This window comes from Phymastichus coffea, unplaced genomic scaffold (assembly GCF_024137745.1).
Source record: "Phymastichus coffea isolate CEN01 unplaced genomic scaffold, Cenicafe_Pcof_1.1 PCOF00019, whole genome shotgun sequence".
NCBI classification, from domain to species: domain Eukaryota; kingdom Metazoa; phylum Arthropoda; class Insecta; order Hymenoptera; family Eulophidae; genus Phymastichus; species Phymastichus coffea.
This window is the reverse complement of record NW_026706830.1, coordinates 2,514,888-2,529,358: the sequence shown is the minus strand read 5'-3', so window position 1 is coordinate 2,529,358 and position 14,471 is coordinate 2,514,888. Positions and strand designations below refer to the sequence as shown.

The 14,471-nt window shown below is 36.4% G+C and overlaps 1 protein-coding gene across 1 annotated transcript in view; it reads right to left on the bottom strand.

The window, feature by feature from the left end:
• The window catches only part of LOC131675327 (paired box protein Pax-6-like), a 213,815-nt gene that overhangs the window by 151,427 nt on the left and 47,917 nt on the right, over positions 1 to 14,471 (bottom strand). The window contains exon 2 of the mRNA XM_058954262.1: positions 7,794 to 8,002. Coding sequence (XP_058810245.1) covers positions 7,794 to 8,002 — 209 coding nt within the window. The remainder of the gene's footprint in view (positions 1 to 7,793; positions 8,003 to 14,471) is intronic.

Here is a 14,471-nt window from a genome sequence, read left to right as displayed (position 1 = left end):
AATTCAACAAGAGGCTAACTTAACAATCTTATCTCTAAGTAAAAAAAAGCATTAATATAACTAAAAGATGATATACATAGATAGACAATCTGTCACTTATCACTAAGTAAAAAAAAGCATTAAGATAACTAAAGGGTGACATACATAGATTTACTTTAGTCTCTCAGGATGCGAGTCGTCAGTGACACCACCCACTCACCGACTACCGACTGCGCAACGCATACTCTCTCTAATATACATAGCGATAACCTGTTGAAAGAGAGAGAGAGACAGAGAGACAGAGAGAGAGAGAGAGAGGAGCATTCACACTATTGGGAATGCACCTAGCCAGTGTATATAGCTTACCAAGCGCCCTACTAACTTCTACAGCGTCCTACCTTAAAAACCTCTATAGGAAGAATGTACCTATGCAGTCGATATAATAAAATTTGTTTTTTACTATTGGGGGGGGGGGGGGAGCTCTGGGAAATCGCGACTAGTTCAGGTAAGGATTCTGGGGGATCATCAGGAGACACTACCAACTCTATGACCACCCGTGATGCGTGGACAAGCCCCTATGTATATTTCGAACCACCTGAATGCTCTACGAAGTGGTTTGAAACATACATTGCTTATCTACTCACGTGCCCGCAGACCAGATGCGTATCTATAAAAATTAGACGACGAAGCCCTGTACCGCTTCGTGACTCGAAAATAAAGAAAATTCACCAGATGAATGAAATAACCAACTACACGCGGGCACGCTCTCGACTCACCGTCACCATACTGCCGATTTGTCGGTCTCGCTGCGCGCACGTTGGATGCGCGCTCATTTCACTTTCTCCGTCTCTCTCACTCTATCACATGGCTCCTCTTCTGTCCTGGTCACTCCATCAACAGCTCCCGGATCCACCAATCCGCTCTCTCGGCGTACTTCAATCGGAGAAACTTCTATATGGACAGACACAGAAGAAATAATAGACGTTATATTAAATGAACGTCATATAATCGAATATTATGTTGTAAAAATAATAGTTAACGGTGGGCAAGGTTTAATCAAAGTGTTATAACACCAGAATGAGCTAGTCTCTAGTACAGGCTGTTACGCGTGCCAATTTTCGTACCTATTTACGATATTAAAAAGAGTTTCCTGTGCCCTCATTAACATTTATATTAGTGTTCATGGATACGCGCCCGGTATGCCGGAGTTGTTTTAAAGAAGGTCGCGCCCAGCCACGAACTGTCTAGAAATCCACACTTGTGTGCGTGAGGTTTTCGGCGAGATAATGCGGGCGTGCGCGAATGAGTGTCCGTTGCCAGGCGGGCATTTAGGTGCATTAGCAAGCGGAAAGGTTGGCGACAGAAGATTAATTGAGGGAGGACAGCAGAGGTAACAACAACAATAACAACAGTAACACTGGCGGAAGGAACATCAACAATAGGAACAGATACAAAGACACAGGCAACAACGATGACACATACATATACACACATCCAACAACAACAGCAATAGAGACATCAACAACAGCAACGGATCAAGGAGTACGACAGAGGGGAGCAAGGCAGGTGGACGATGTCGGTGCTGCGATTTCCTCTCTCTCTGTCTCTCTCTCTCCTTCTTGTATGTTCTGGACGCTAATACTACGCGGGTAACGTAGCAGATCTGCCAGCTACTTTGTCGACCGTGATCGTTGTCTGACTTTTTCTTTACGGGCGTTATTTTGGATCGTATTTAGAAACGCGGAAGTAGTAGGGAAGGCGGATTGGGTGGCAGTCTTGCCACGAATTTTTATTTCACGCGGATACCTGTTGAGCATATATAAGCTGTTTATTTAGCTGTCTCTCTTCCGCGTGCCTTTCCATCTGCCGCTGCTGCTTTGAGTGTCTTCATCGTTAGAACCGAGTATTGATGCTCCATGTGGCTTTGTTTCAAGTATCCTTACTGATCGGCATCGATGAACGAGACTGCCGGGGCTTTGGAGGGAAGCTGCGGTTAGAATAAGTGAAAGAGAGCGAGAGCGAGAGAGGTAGCGCCGCCGGGCGTAACCCACACATGTATGTGTACCCGAGAGCTGTAGAGAAGCGCGAGTAAGCAATTAGTATTGGTCTGATCAACAGCAGCGATACAGTTAAAAATAAGAGTTAGGGACGTGAGACAGAAAAGTGAAGGATCTCTAAGGAAGAAGAAACCGACACTTACCACCAGCTCTACTCACATTAGTAGCAGCACAACCGCCAGGATCAAGGTTGTGACACTTTTCTTTAAATTTAACGCGTTTCGGGGAAATATACTTTTAATAATTCCCACGAGCCATGCTGGGGCCCGTGCTCAAGCGCCGTGTCACAAATTATTTTAAAAGGGGAAGATAAAGGATGCTCTTTCGCTCCTCTGAATGGTACGATGGGCTTCGTCACTAAATTGGCGTTTTGGGCTTTGGATTGAGAGGATTGGAATGACGGGCGCATACAATAATCACTCCCGATATTCGTTAATAATATTTATTTTTCAAAGTTTAACAATCAAAAGAGCGACGACGCGGGTCCTCTACGGCCGTGTGCCTGCGCTCGTGCGGACAATCGCACAGGGGCACGTTACAATAGTTTGTGAGGAATACGAAGGAGAGACTTGCCTTCTTCGCCGATTTCGCCGTGCTCGTAGATGATCGCGAGCACTTCGCCGACGCATCGCGCACTCGCGAATAGAGAGGGAAAAAGAAAGAGAAAAAGAGAGAGAGAGACGACCTGACCTGGTGAAGGCTGCTGGCAGGAATCGCTGCTGGTGCTGCTGGCAGGAAATACTACGAATGCTATTGGCAGGGAATTCTGCTGGAGCTGCTGGCAGGAAAGACTGCTGGAGCTACTGGTAGGCTTGCAGCAGCCCAATTTGATTCCATGATGCCTCAGGTGTCGATGGAAATCCTCTCCGGGCTGTATTCTGCTCGGCGTCGTCTAGCTCCTCTGTCTCTGCTTTAATATTTGATTTTTCACGCGTGCGCACGCTCGACCATCAATCGATCCGTCTAACTCAAGATCTCGGCTCGATCTCTCTCTCCTAATCGTTCGCGTGTCGGCTCGAGCAACGCCGGCGGCTTCACTCTCGCGAGCGGATCGCCGCGGGTCACTCGCGCTCGCTCACTCTCTACTCGCGACGCGTCAATCTCTCTCTCTCTTCTTCTTACTTCAGCCGCTCTCGCTCCCAATTGGCTCTCAATAACGATGCCCGGCTCAGGTATTGGTCCTAAAATAAAGCGGTGCGAGCATCGATATCGGTTCGTAATTTTCAAACACTCGCCAGGGCAACAGCGAAGGAGCGAGTTTCGAGAGAGAGAGAGAGAGAGAGAGAGAGAGCGAGCCAGACAGGGCCAGCTTTTCTAGCCAGGGCCCCGTCACAAGGTTTTGAGGAGGGCCACGTCGAGTTGAACAATAGCCACCGTTGCCTTCAACAACGGGCTGCAGCAGCGGATGAGAACATGCTGAGGAGAAGCGGTGACAGCTTGTCAGGCTTGACGACGGACAGCAGTAACAATAGCAGCTCTCCGAATCACCGCCATTCCGTCTCAGGTCGGTACCTCTCTTTCCTTTGTGAGTCCATTACTTTCTTTCTCTCCGTGAATACCGAAGGGACGCGCCCAACTAGGTGTGAGTGCGTTTGAGTTGCATCATATCCGCACGTTATTCGTAGTTATATATGAGACGATGTTTAGACTTCGGTTCATACACTTGCAGAAAGAAAAGCACGCACGGCCTTTTCGTAAGGCTAAAGTCTTGTCGGAAATCTTATAAATGACAGTTAGTAGAAATGCGAATAAAAGAAATGTTTATAGGAAGGATTGTTCTTATTGATGATTCTTGTTCTATTAGTTGCGGCTATCGCGATTGATCGGCGACGAAAACCTATCGGCGCCCTCCGCTGTAGAGCGAATACGCCTTCTGTATCTTTTCCTTTCAAATAAGTAGTGACGCGATGTTATTTGATACGTGTAAATAAGCTGGTCGTTTTCTGTTTATATTTTGGTTGTATGGTTTGGGTTACAGGTTTTTGCCACTTACAATTTTCTAGTTTTTATCGTTGTTTTTTTTATGAGTAAAGTATGTTATCTATCAGAGTAGCCATTCTGACCGTTATTGTCTTTTTATTATGTCTTTCTAGAATACTAATAGGAACTCAACTGTTACTTGACTGGATAAGCTAATACTTAAACTTGTCGGATTACCATAGTATTGGTACATCTGTTTACCTCGATGATTAAAGGCTGAATGATGATATGATTAATATATTTTATATCTTTGCCATGTTTTCTCAAAATCTAAATATACAGATTCCATAGCATACTCATTATAAGTACCAATTTATTTTCTACAATTTTAAACAAAAGTCTAATCCGTGGTCAATCACTGTATAAAGTTACGGAGTAATACCAATATTAACAAACTCATAGGCTTCTTTAAAATTGTTTATGTAGTCTTGAAATTTGTCGTGAAATATATTTGAAAAATAAGTATCCACAACGAATAAAAAGTCTTGGAAACATACAATGTATTTTAAACTATAATTTTCAACAATTCCGTGTAAAATGTTTGTATTCTTTAACAAATTTTTGGATGAATATTTATTGAAAGAAGATTTATAAAGATAAATTGCTCGATCAATATGGCATTCTTTAATCCATTAATTATTTTCTTCTTCTTTACACTCAGATAATACATTTACATAAATTGTTCAAGACGCTAATTAATGAATGGAGTTCAGGAGATAGAATCAAATCTATAATTTCTATGTCGTCATCGATATTCAAGAGAGGCTATTTATATAGTTTGTATATAAGCATGATATTGGCTTTTGGCCACCGCATTCACTCTAAGTTTCCATTTGTTGAACAAATATAAAGTTTTCTTAGTAAGTTTTCACTAATTTATATAATTCATTATTAGATCGTAACACCAACAAATAGGATATTTAATTACGTAAGTGATTATACCGACTAAAATATTTACTAATTTGAAATCAGTAACAACCTCCATTGAAACACATCAAGATTTAGTAGTAAATATTATAATGAAACGATTTAAGAATTGTTTCAAGTTGATCCAACTATACCCATACTAAATAATTTCTTAATACTTATGCGCGTGTGTGTATGTGTGTGTGTATGTAAACTCAACAAATCTCATAGAAACTGTCTTTGTATGACTATTTAACTTTTTCCTTCCACTACTTCCGCCAATCTAATCAATATCAACAGAGGAAATACAAATTTTTTTAATAATACGATATTATTTTAGATATTTCAGATTTAATGTAATGATAAGAACAAATATATTGTCAACATGCGAATATTAATGAACTTGCTTCTTTCTATTAATATAATTTCTAAAAAAGGGAACCTGACAAAGTGAAGCTAATTGATTTGTGATTTGATTAGCTAAAAGATAATCACTTGATCAGCTGTTATAAATTTAATATAAATTGATTATTTATTCATAAAATTTCTCAAAATAAAAACCAACTCATGTTTTGGTAGAGAAATGTATTAAACTTTGTTCTAAGCGAAAGTTATGGCATAACATGGTTTCTTGTGTGTGTGAGTGCGTAAATGGGGCGCCGAGTGGTGGCAGCACATGCCGGATGTGGCTAAGCGTTCGCCATCTGCCCGGTCGCCCGCCATCATTGAGCCAGTTCTATTTCGGTTTTCAACACGCGAACACGCGAGAACATCTTAAACTCGTTCTTCTTTGTCCTGTTCAACATAATCTGCGCTTTCTAGTAAAGCCTAAAGACGCAAATTAACATATTGCGCAACCTTTCTTTGTTACGCGAATTTGAAAATATGATAAAATAATAATCGAATTCGGTCGTATAAAACAAAATTCTCTCGTCTTCTGGACATTAAACAATTATACGTTTTAGAGTGTATTTCATAATGATATTCATTTGCTTCCAGCATTTGAGTTGTACATGGTGTGAACTCAAATTGAAGTTTTTCATCATTTCATGCAACACGTGGTGTTCACGATTAAGACTGTCTGATATATCGTTGATATTGTTAGATTTAATCTTGGTGAAAATAAGAGAAAAAAAAGAAAACAAATCTTGAATGGTTGAGTTAAGAAGTCGCAGACTTAAAGACAGGAGTGAGAATACTGCCACTGATCACTAAAATATTTCACTGGAAAAGAGTCTTTGGAAAATTCACTTGGAAAAGTTTCAAGAAGAGCTACTGGAAACTGTTTCGTCTTGATAGCAGGTCCTGTAGTCACAAGCGATTTCCCCGGAAAAACCTCTGGAAAGTCCTCTGGAAAGTTCTCTGGAAAAGCCACTAGAAATACCTCTGAAAACTCTCTTAGTTTGGCATCTGAGCAAGCCTCTGGGAAAGCCACTGGAAATGTCTCTGAAAACACTCTTAGTTTGGCAGCAGGCACTAGTAGTTGTCCTTCTATACGTGACAGAAAATTGGAAGACTTCAGTAAGATCCAAAGCTGGTTGATCTGCACGAAATAATGGCTTGAAAGAGCCGGTGCACTGATCTTTCTACCCTTGCTTAGAGCGTTCAGAGCGCTCTCTGCCATTATGTTATTTTTTAAAAGAAGGGATAAAATGATCCATAAGGAGTCACCCTCTGATGAGTTATGAGATCAATTCTAGGTGAATTTGTGACGTCAGAGAATATGTGATTCCAATCGCTACTTGTAATCCAAAATATAAAACAAGTATGAACAATCGTGTTGTGAGTTAACAAGAAGCAAGATTCGACCTGTCTTAATTATACATAGGCGAGATAGGAGACGAGGCCAAATATTTACATTTACTTTGTGAAGCTATGACGTCTCAACTGTTTACCATGAATTCCTTGACTTCAGTGAAAAAGAAGCCAGCCATACTAAAACCATATGTTGAGGGGAAAATTGAAAAATATAGGCCGAGGCTTGAACACATGGTCTTCCGAAAATTCAACTCGGCCACATTGTTTTCATGTCAGTGTGTGTGTGCGCGCACATTAGCGGTGTCACTTCGTGACAGTCATTTTTTTGGTTTCTTGCTATATTTTTTTACCGTTTCTTTTTTTTTTGTGTTTTGTATTGTATTCCTTTCAATGAATCTGGGTTTTTTATGCCGTCATGTCATTTTCTCATACAAAGTGTTTCATTAATATTTGCACTCTCCCCTTAACAAATTAAAATTCAGAAGTTGTTCGGATTTTACAAAAGAGGAGAAAGATAAGGGCATCCACGCCACCTAGGGCATGATAGCCCAATGTCGTTACAATTCACTATTTGTTATGTTATATTATAATAATTGTATAAAATTATTATTATATTATACTATAATAATAATCGATTCTGATCGAATAAATACAAACACCAGTTTAATACAATATAAAATAAAGCAAAAATCAATAAGACAACCTCGCTATTCAAAGGTTTATTGATAAAAACATAATATTGCGTAGATAAAATTTATCTATCGTGGAAATGCTTCTTGTGTATCTATTATATATATTTTGTTTTTTCGAAGTATCGCAATTGTATACATATCATAAGAAAACTAAAAACAGACAAATTGAAAAGAAAACGATTATATTTCAAATTTTGAAGAATTCATTTCCTTATTCTAGACACATTCTAATTGAAGATTCCAATGGAATATCGTGTATGGTATATCAAAACTAAAATTGATTGAATCTGCTTTAATGAATAAATACTATAGTAAACAAAATATAATATATGATCATAAAGATGTTTTGAACTTACTTGATTATGCAAATGCCTACATTTTTTTACAAGCAATCAATAAAAATATTATGATTTCTATTCACCTGCACTCTTGCCTCAGTCAATTGTACTCTTAATGCTAATTCTTCTCTAAAAAATACATCAGGATAATGAGTTTTTTGAAAGGCCCTCTCCAATTCTTCTAATTGAAAATTTGTGAAGGTCGTTCTATATCGCCGTTGTTTTCTTTTTGTAGATGCATGAATCAAAGCTGGTTCTGCTTCAGCTGGGCTTCCAGATGAAAAATTATATGCTGAAATAAAGCACATATATAATACAAATTAATTTTATATGGAGTTATTTGACTATATCAGATGAGTCATCTATTGCTTCTGATAAATAACAAAGCATAATCAAAATAACTAATTGGTGAATGGTAGAAAGATGGATAACGCATAGGCCGGAAAAAGGATTAGATTAAATATTTATACAGTTTTAAAACAAAACTCCAAATATAAAGCGAATCGTAGTATATACGTGGGAAACATAATTCTCTGTCTTTATTGCCGTCTTGAATTTTAGGAGTGCCCGAAATTCCTCTTTTTATATGTATCTATAAAGAATGAGCGTCACTTTTTAATCTGTGAGTTATTGAAAATGAAATATTTAAGGATATTATATAATTCTCAAGACAGTTGAAAAGTTAATCACTTATTGGTAGATACGAAGCGTAGCAATGTAAAAAGGTTAACACGGTTGCGAACATGATTAGAGATCAAACTATGCAAAAGAATAATATGGAATTTTACTTTTATTACTACTGCTATAATATAACTATTAACGAGTATTTTATTGATGTTTGATGTACATCGCTATTTTATAACTATTAAGTATGAAATCTACAAGACCAGTAGGTAAGCTAGACAGAAGTCAGATCAGGCAGTATCAGAACAAAAGGGGATATCGGATCAGTGGGAGCATCAACTCACATGTGACCAATGAATAGAGCATTTTTAAATCAGCACGCATGCGCCGACTTCCACACGTCTTGATTTACACGCTCGATCTGAAATTTTCATTTACACAATTAGATCAGTAAGAAAAAGATGCAGAAGATATAACAGTTACATTTTTTATAAGAAGTATAAAAAATCTATTGAAACGTTGAAATAGGTTACGTAAAACAGGTTTCTTTATGTAAATACGATTTTTTCGCGACTTCTTGTACTATTTAGTGTTTCTTAGTGGGACTTCCTTTTACAACGATTAACAGTACAGTGCGAGCAAACCCATCCATCGTAACGCAGCAGTAAAGGACCTCTCCGTAACTTTTCTTCTTAAAGCTATTGAGCAGTTGCAGACGTTGAAGGTTGATCCTCGGTTATCTTGACACTCCATTACGCATGAGTTTGAACCGGCTAATTTATAGTTTGATGCGATGCTGGTGTTGTGAGGTTGATGAGTAGTGCCGAGAGTTACTTTACCACTAAATATTCAAACGTAGATCGACCGTTTATCCTCGGTGAAGGTTGGTTGATTAGTCACTGGTGTTCTAAAATCGATGATCTGTGGTGTCACCAGGTTGACGTTGACAATGCGCCCGCGTTTTAGATCATCTACCATCTAACTTACAGATAAAGCATAGGTATTTAGTATATTCATCTTACTGACAAAGAAGAATAGATATAACTTTAATGTCTGCACATATTACCCATTTGTGATTTACATACTCTATTTGTTCTAAAAGTAACTTCGTATTTTCATACTTTAATGTATTTAATGTAATTCATATAATTATTACTATTATTATTATTATTACTATTTATTTACTTTAATGTAATTCATACATCAAGGATTGTTGAGTATCCGATGGGAACTGATCTATACAGATTACTATTATGAAGAAGAACTGCTTATAAACTATGCGAGGACGAATCTCTGAAAAGTCGCCATTTATCAGCACTGTACGTTTTAAGACATAAAGCAAATATTAAACCTTCAACGTTGTTACGAGTACAATACACTAATGAATATGTTTCTAAAATAAAATGGATGAATTCTTCCTTACGATGTTTATATCACGTAAAACGTACTTATGGAAGTAAAAGATCTTTCTTTTGTAACCTTGAAGCTAATAGTATTGAGTTATCTTTGGAAAAGCCCAAATCTCGAATTCAATCATTCAATTTAGCTTGATTAAATGGGTGGGGCTTTCCAGTTGATGAATATAGTTCGTAGTTCTTTGTTACTGTACACTACTAAAAATTCATTGTCACCTAGTTTTCGTTTTTTTTTATTTCCTTCTTCGTCTTCTTTTATTTTCTCTAAAATATGGGTTGGGACAGAGGATTCTTGAGAACTTGTCGATGAGTAAGATGGTTTAGAAACAGGGGACAAAGGAATATGATTGTTTGATCTGTGAGGAGTAGGCTTTATAACTGACTTTACGTTTGCGTATTTAATAGTATTTTTATGTTTCGAATTGAAATTAAGAATGTTTTTACCACCATGACATAAACAAAAGTAACAATCATTGGTGGTTCTCTCCATATTGTTGGAGTTTCAAATGGTACAGATTTCCTAGATCCATTTTTCCAAAGAATAAGAGATGTCCTGCAAGTACTACAAAAGTGTTAGAGACCTAACTTTTATTTAAATTAGTCTTTCTTAAATTTCTCGTATGCTTCATAAGCTATTTTTACATACTCTGTTATTGTTTCATACTATTTCAAAGGAGTAAATTTAGCACAAATATTACAAAATATTTGTGGATCCTTCTGTGAAGACATTGTAAATTGAACTGTTTTTCAATGAGTTTTTACGGTAAAATATTTACAAAGAGTTTTGTAAATAAGAGTATATAAATCAAAATATTTTAAACTATTAATATTAAAGGTGATTTAATGAAAACAATCAAAACATAAATGACAATTTCTTTGGACTTCTAGAATTTTAAAGTTTTTCAACAAAATGAAGCTTTGTGCGTTACAATAACTTTAAATATTAATAGATCCAGGTAAGTTGATTCGCAAATTTTGCGATAAGAGCACGTACTGTTTTAATTGGCGGGCTAAACGTTTTTGAGTTTCGAAGATTAATAGTTTTGGTGTTTAAGCTGACGTGGTTTCTGAACTTACGATCTAATGGCTCAAGGTATTAAAATTAAGTCTTTTTTTAACTTAATCTTCTAATGTCTACCGTTCACTAATTTAAGATATTTTTAAAATTAACGTTTTGAAAAGAAAACATAAAATGACTTTTCAACTCCAAGTACGATAGTTATTTAAGTTCAGGGTACAGAAAATTTGAGCAGGAAGAGTAAGAGTAAAAATACGAGAAAGAAAAGTATAGGCTAAAATGAACATATCTATGCTAGATAGCTGTCGGAAATTTCCAATATAACATATCACATTCTCAAGGAACAACCATTAAAATGACTACCATATCTTAAAAAAAATATCGCTCAAGTAATAAATTGTTTGGCTTTAGGATACCACATGTGCTATGAAAATTTAGCGTTTAAATTTAGAGCTGGGTTTGGTAAATTTCAAGGCTTGTAGTATAGCTAATGGTATATTTGATTAAACACGGATTGAAGAGGATTTGATTTGATAAAATTTTACTTGGTCGAAGACGAAATTAGCAGACTTTGGTGGATTTCAAGGTTTGTGATTTGCCTACAGGTTTACTCGATTAATTTGGAGTGAGCAGGATTTGGTGGATTTGAAGGTTTGTGATTTAGCTAAAGGTTTACTGGATTGATTGAGAGTGAGCAGTGTTTGGTGGATTTAAAGGCATATCATTCAGCTGATGTTTGAGTTGACTGAACTTGGAGAGACCTAAGTTTGGTGGATTTGGAGACTTGTTGTTTGGCGGAATCTTTGCTTTATTTTATTTGGATTGAACAGATTATAAAGGATTTCCAGACTCGTGGAAAAGAAATCACATATTCAATACTATTTTTACAAATTAAACTAGCAAGTGAAGCTAATTGTCTATTTGGAAAACTCTTTAATGTAAGGTTAATTTCTTGTATTTAATGTGAACGGAAGCTTAATCTGTGAAAGATTTTCATTGAATTTATTTCATATCATTCTAACCACTCTTTTTTTATTTTTAGATTTTTTTTAGCGTCGGTTGAAAGTCTTTACCGTAGTATGCCTTCTGAAAACTGACATACATGTCGTAAAAAATTGTAAACTGATGCTTATTTATGTCAATATTAAGATTATCATACGGATAACACTGAGAATTGAGGAAAAGTTTCACGTCACTATTGTTGCAATAATCGAATACGCTCGCATTAACTGTTGAAATATTTTTTCGTTTTGTTTGAAAAGCTAAGATGACATAACGTGGTTTTTCCATATGATTTGCAATTTTGACTATCCATACATGACTTGAATTCATAGGTAGCATTGGATACTCATAAACTTCCCAGTTACGAAAACTCATTGAAATGCTTCTTTTTCTTTTCAGAAAATCATGTAGACGGATTTTTTGAGTATTTGATACAGTAACGTACGACATAAGCCATTCAATGCGTATTATATCGATCTTGAAGTTTTCGATGATTGTTTCTAATTTTACTAATTTTGTTGTTTGGATAATGGCATTTAAATCATTGCACGATCGTGTGACAATTAGTTCATGTTTTATGTTTATAAATACTTTGCGATAATCTTCAGCAAATCCGAGAATGAAGTTTAAAGGAATAGTGACATCGAAATATCCTTCGTCGTTGATTATTTTTTGATCATTTTCTATTATCCATCCGGCATTTTCAGCAATCTAATTTTGACTGGGATTAAGTGATAGCCAATTTTTCATAATAATTTTTAGACCAACGTTTTTGCATTTATCGATTTCTATCTCATTTTGCTCATACCTAATTTCCTCAAACAAGTGACAGATGGCGTTGTTCAGGAATAGAGTATTCGTTAAGACTGTATTCTTATCGTCACACAATCTATCACAAATTCGCAATGAGCCACGAAATGGTAAAAGACACAGGTCTTGATGTTGGATTCATATGCGAATTTTATCGCTATTTTTGAAAGATGTATTGGTGTACGGTTGATGAGTATAAGATTATATGAGATATTATGAGATTATAATGAGCCAAGGATTCATCAAAGGCGACAGGTGACTGTATTTCTAGAACGTACTCCATTATTTCGTTAAAAGTTACAAAAAAAATGCAAGTTACTTTCCACCAGAAATTACTTTAAAGCCGAGACTTTTTAGGAACTTTATGCTTTGATCTGTCAATCCTTTCGCATTCCGATGACGATTGACACTCAGAATTTGCCGTGTTGTCGTTTTTACATTCAATCGACGACTGATGGTTGGTTTGTATATTTTACTGGTTATATAGCCACTACTACTGTTTAAATTGTAAACGATTCCCATCTCGTACTTTTCAGGTTAATCTAATTATTATCACTTCACCTCGAAAGTTTATTAAATTTCCGTCTTGGTCAACGATGCGTAATTGTAAATCATCTGTATACTTTACGGTAACTGGGAGATAAATCTCATTTGAAGGAACTTTGATAATTTTATATACTGGTGATACTGCAGGAAAAAATTCATAAATATCGTGAACCATACTCCCATTCATATATGCACCGGAGGTAATGTTACACTCGATTCTCAGAGCATTTACTTTGAAAATTTTTACTGGAAGATCCGCATGGTGAGAGTTATTTTTTTCTAGTTTACGCCATGCAAATCCCAATACTCGACCAATGACATCTTGCGGACGGAAATCGATATTTTTCGAACTTTCAATTACACAACGTAAATATTACTGTTCGGTTTCAGACTTACTGTTATTTCAGGCTCTAAGGTTTTACGTAGAAACTTATCGATATCTTCAATTTTATAACTTCCCCCAGGTACGATTACAGATGGTTTATTGCCAACGTAAAATTTATTGTTATTGATATCTATATTGGGTATAGACTTGAATGTCAAAAATTCTACTAAACCCAAAACGTATCTTTTATTTGCTGATAGTTCAATGGGTAATATTGCGCTTCCAGTAGAGAATAATCATCCGAGAGAGTAAAAGTGAATTATTCTTCCATGACTGTTTAAATACGACTGATAACTTTTTACGGTGTCTTTATTTATACAGCCCCACACAAAAACTGCACGCAAAGATGACCTCAATTATAGGTATCGAAATTTTGATATTTTTTTGGATTGTATTTGACCTCATCTACTCCGAGATATGTCATTAAATCAAATGGAGGTCTAAGATCTCCAAAACTATCAAAATATGTGATGTTATTTCCAATTTTCCGATAAACAACTCAGTGTGTGCCTATTACGTTAATGTCATCGAGATTAATTATAGCTGATTCTCGATAATGTGGTCCAGACTTTGGTAAGTCATTTCTCATAAATACTCCTCGGAAATTTGGTATTCTTGAAATTTTTGCATACTTCACTAAGCCGATGTTTGTGAGAGTTCTATCGGAGTTTTTGAATGAGCTATATCATGCTTTCTACAAGCTGCGTCAAGAGAATTGATGCTTGGATCACCTCGAGCAATTCGTTCCTTGCAATTTAGTTCCTGGACCACAATACTGGTAACCTGGAATATGGAGTTCAAAGGGAGGCTTATTGATGACTTTGTTAACTAACCCTTGTCCTTTCTTCACAAATTTTAAAACTTCCTGTCGAAAATTTCGACGTCTTCGTACGGGAAGATAAAGTACTAAAGAATCATGGGGATTTACTTCCACATAGTATTAGAGAAATTTTTTGCGGTC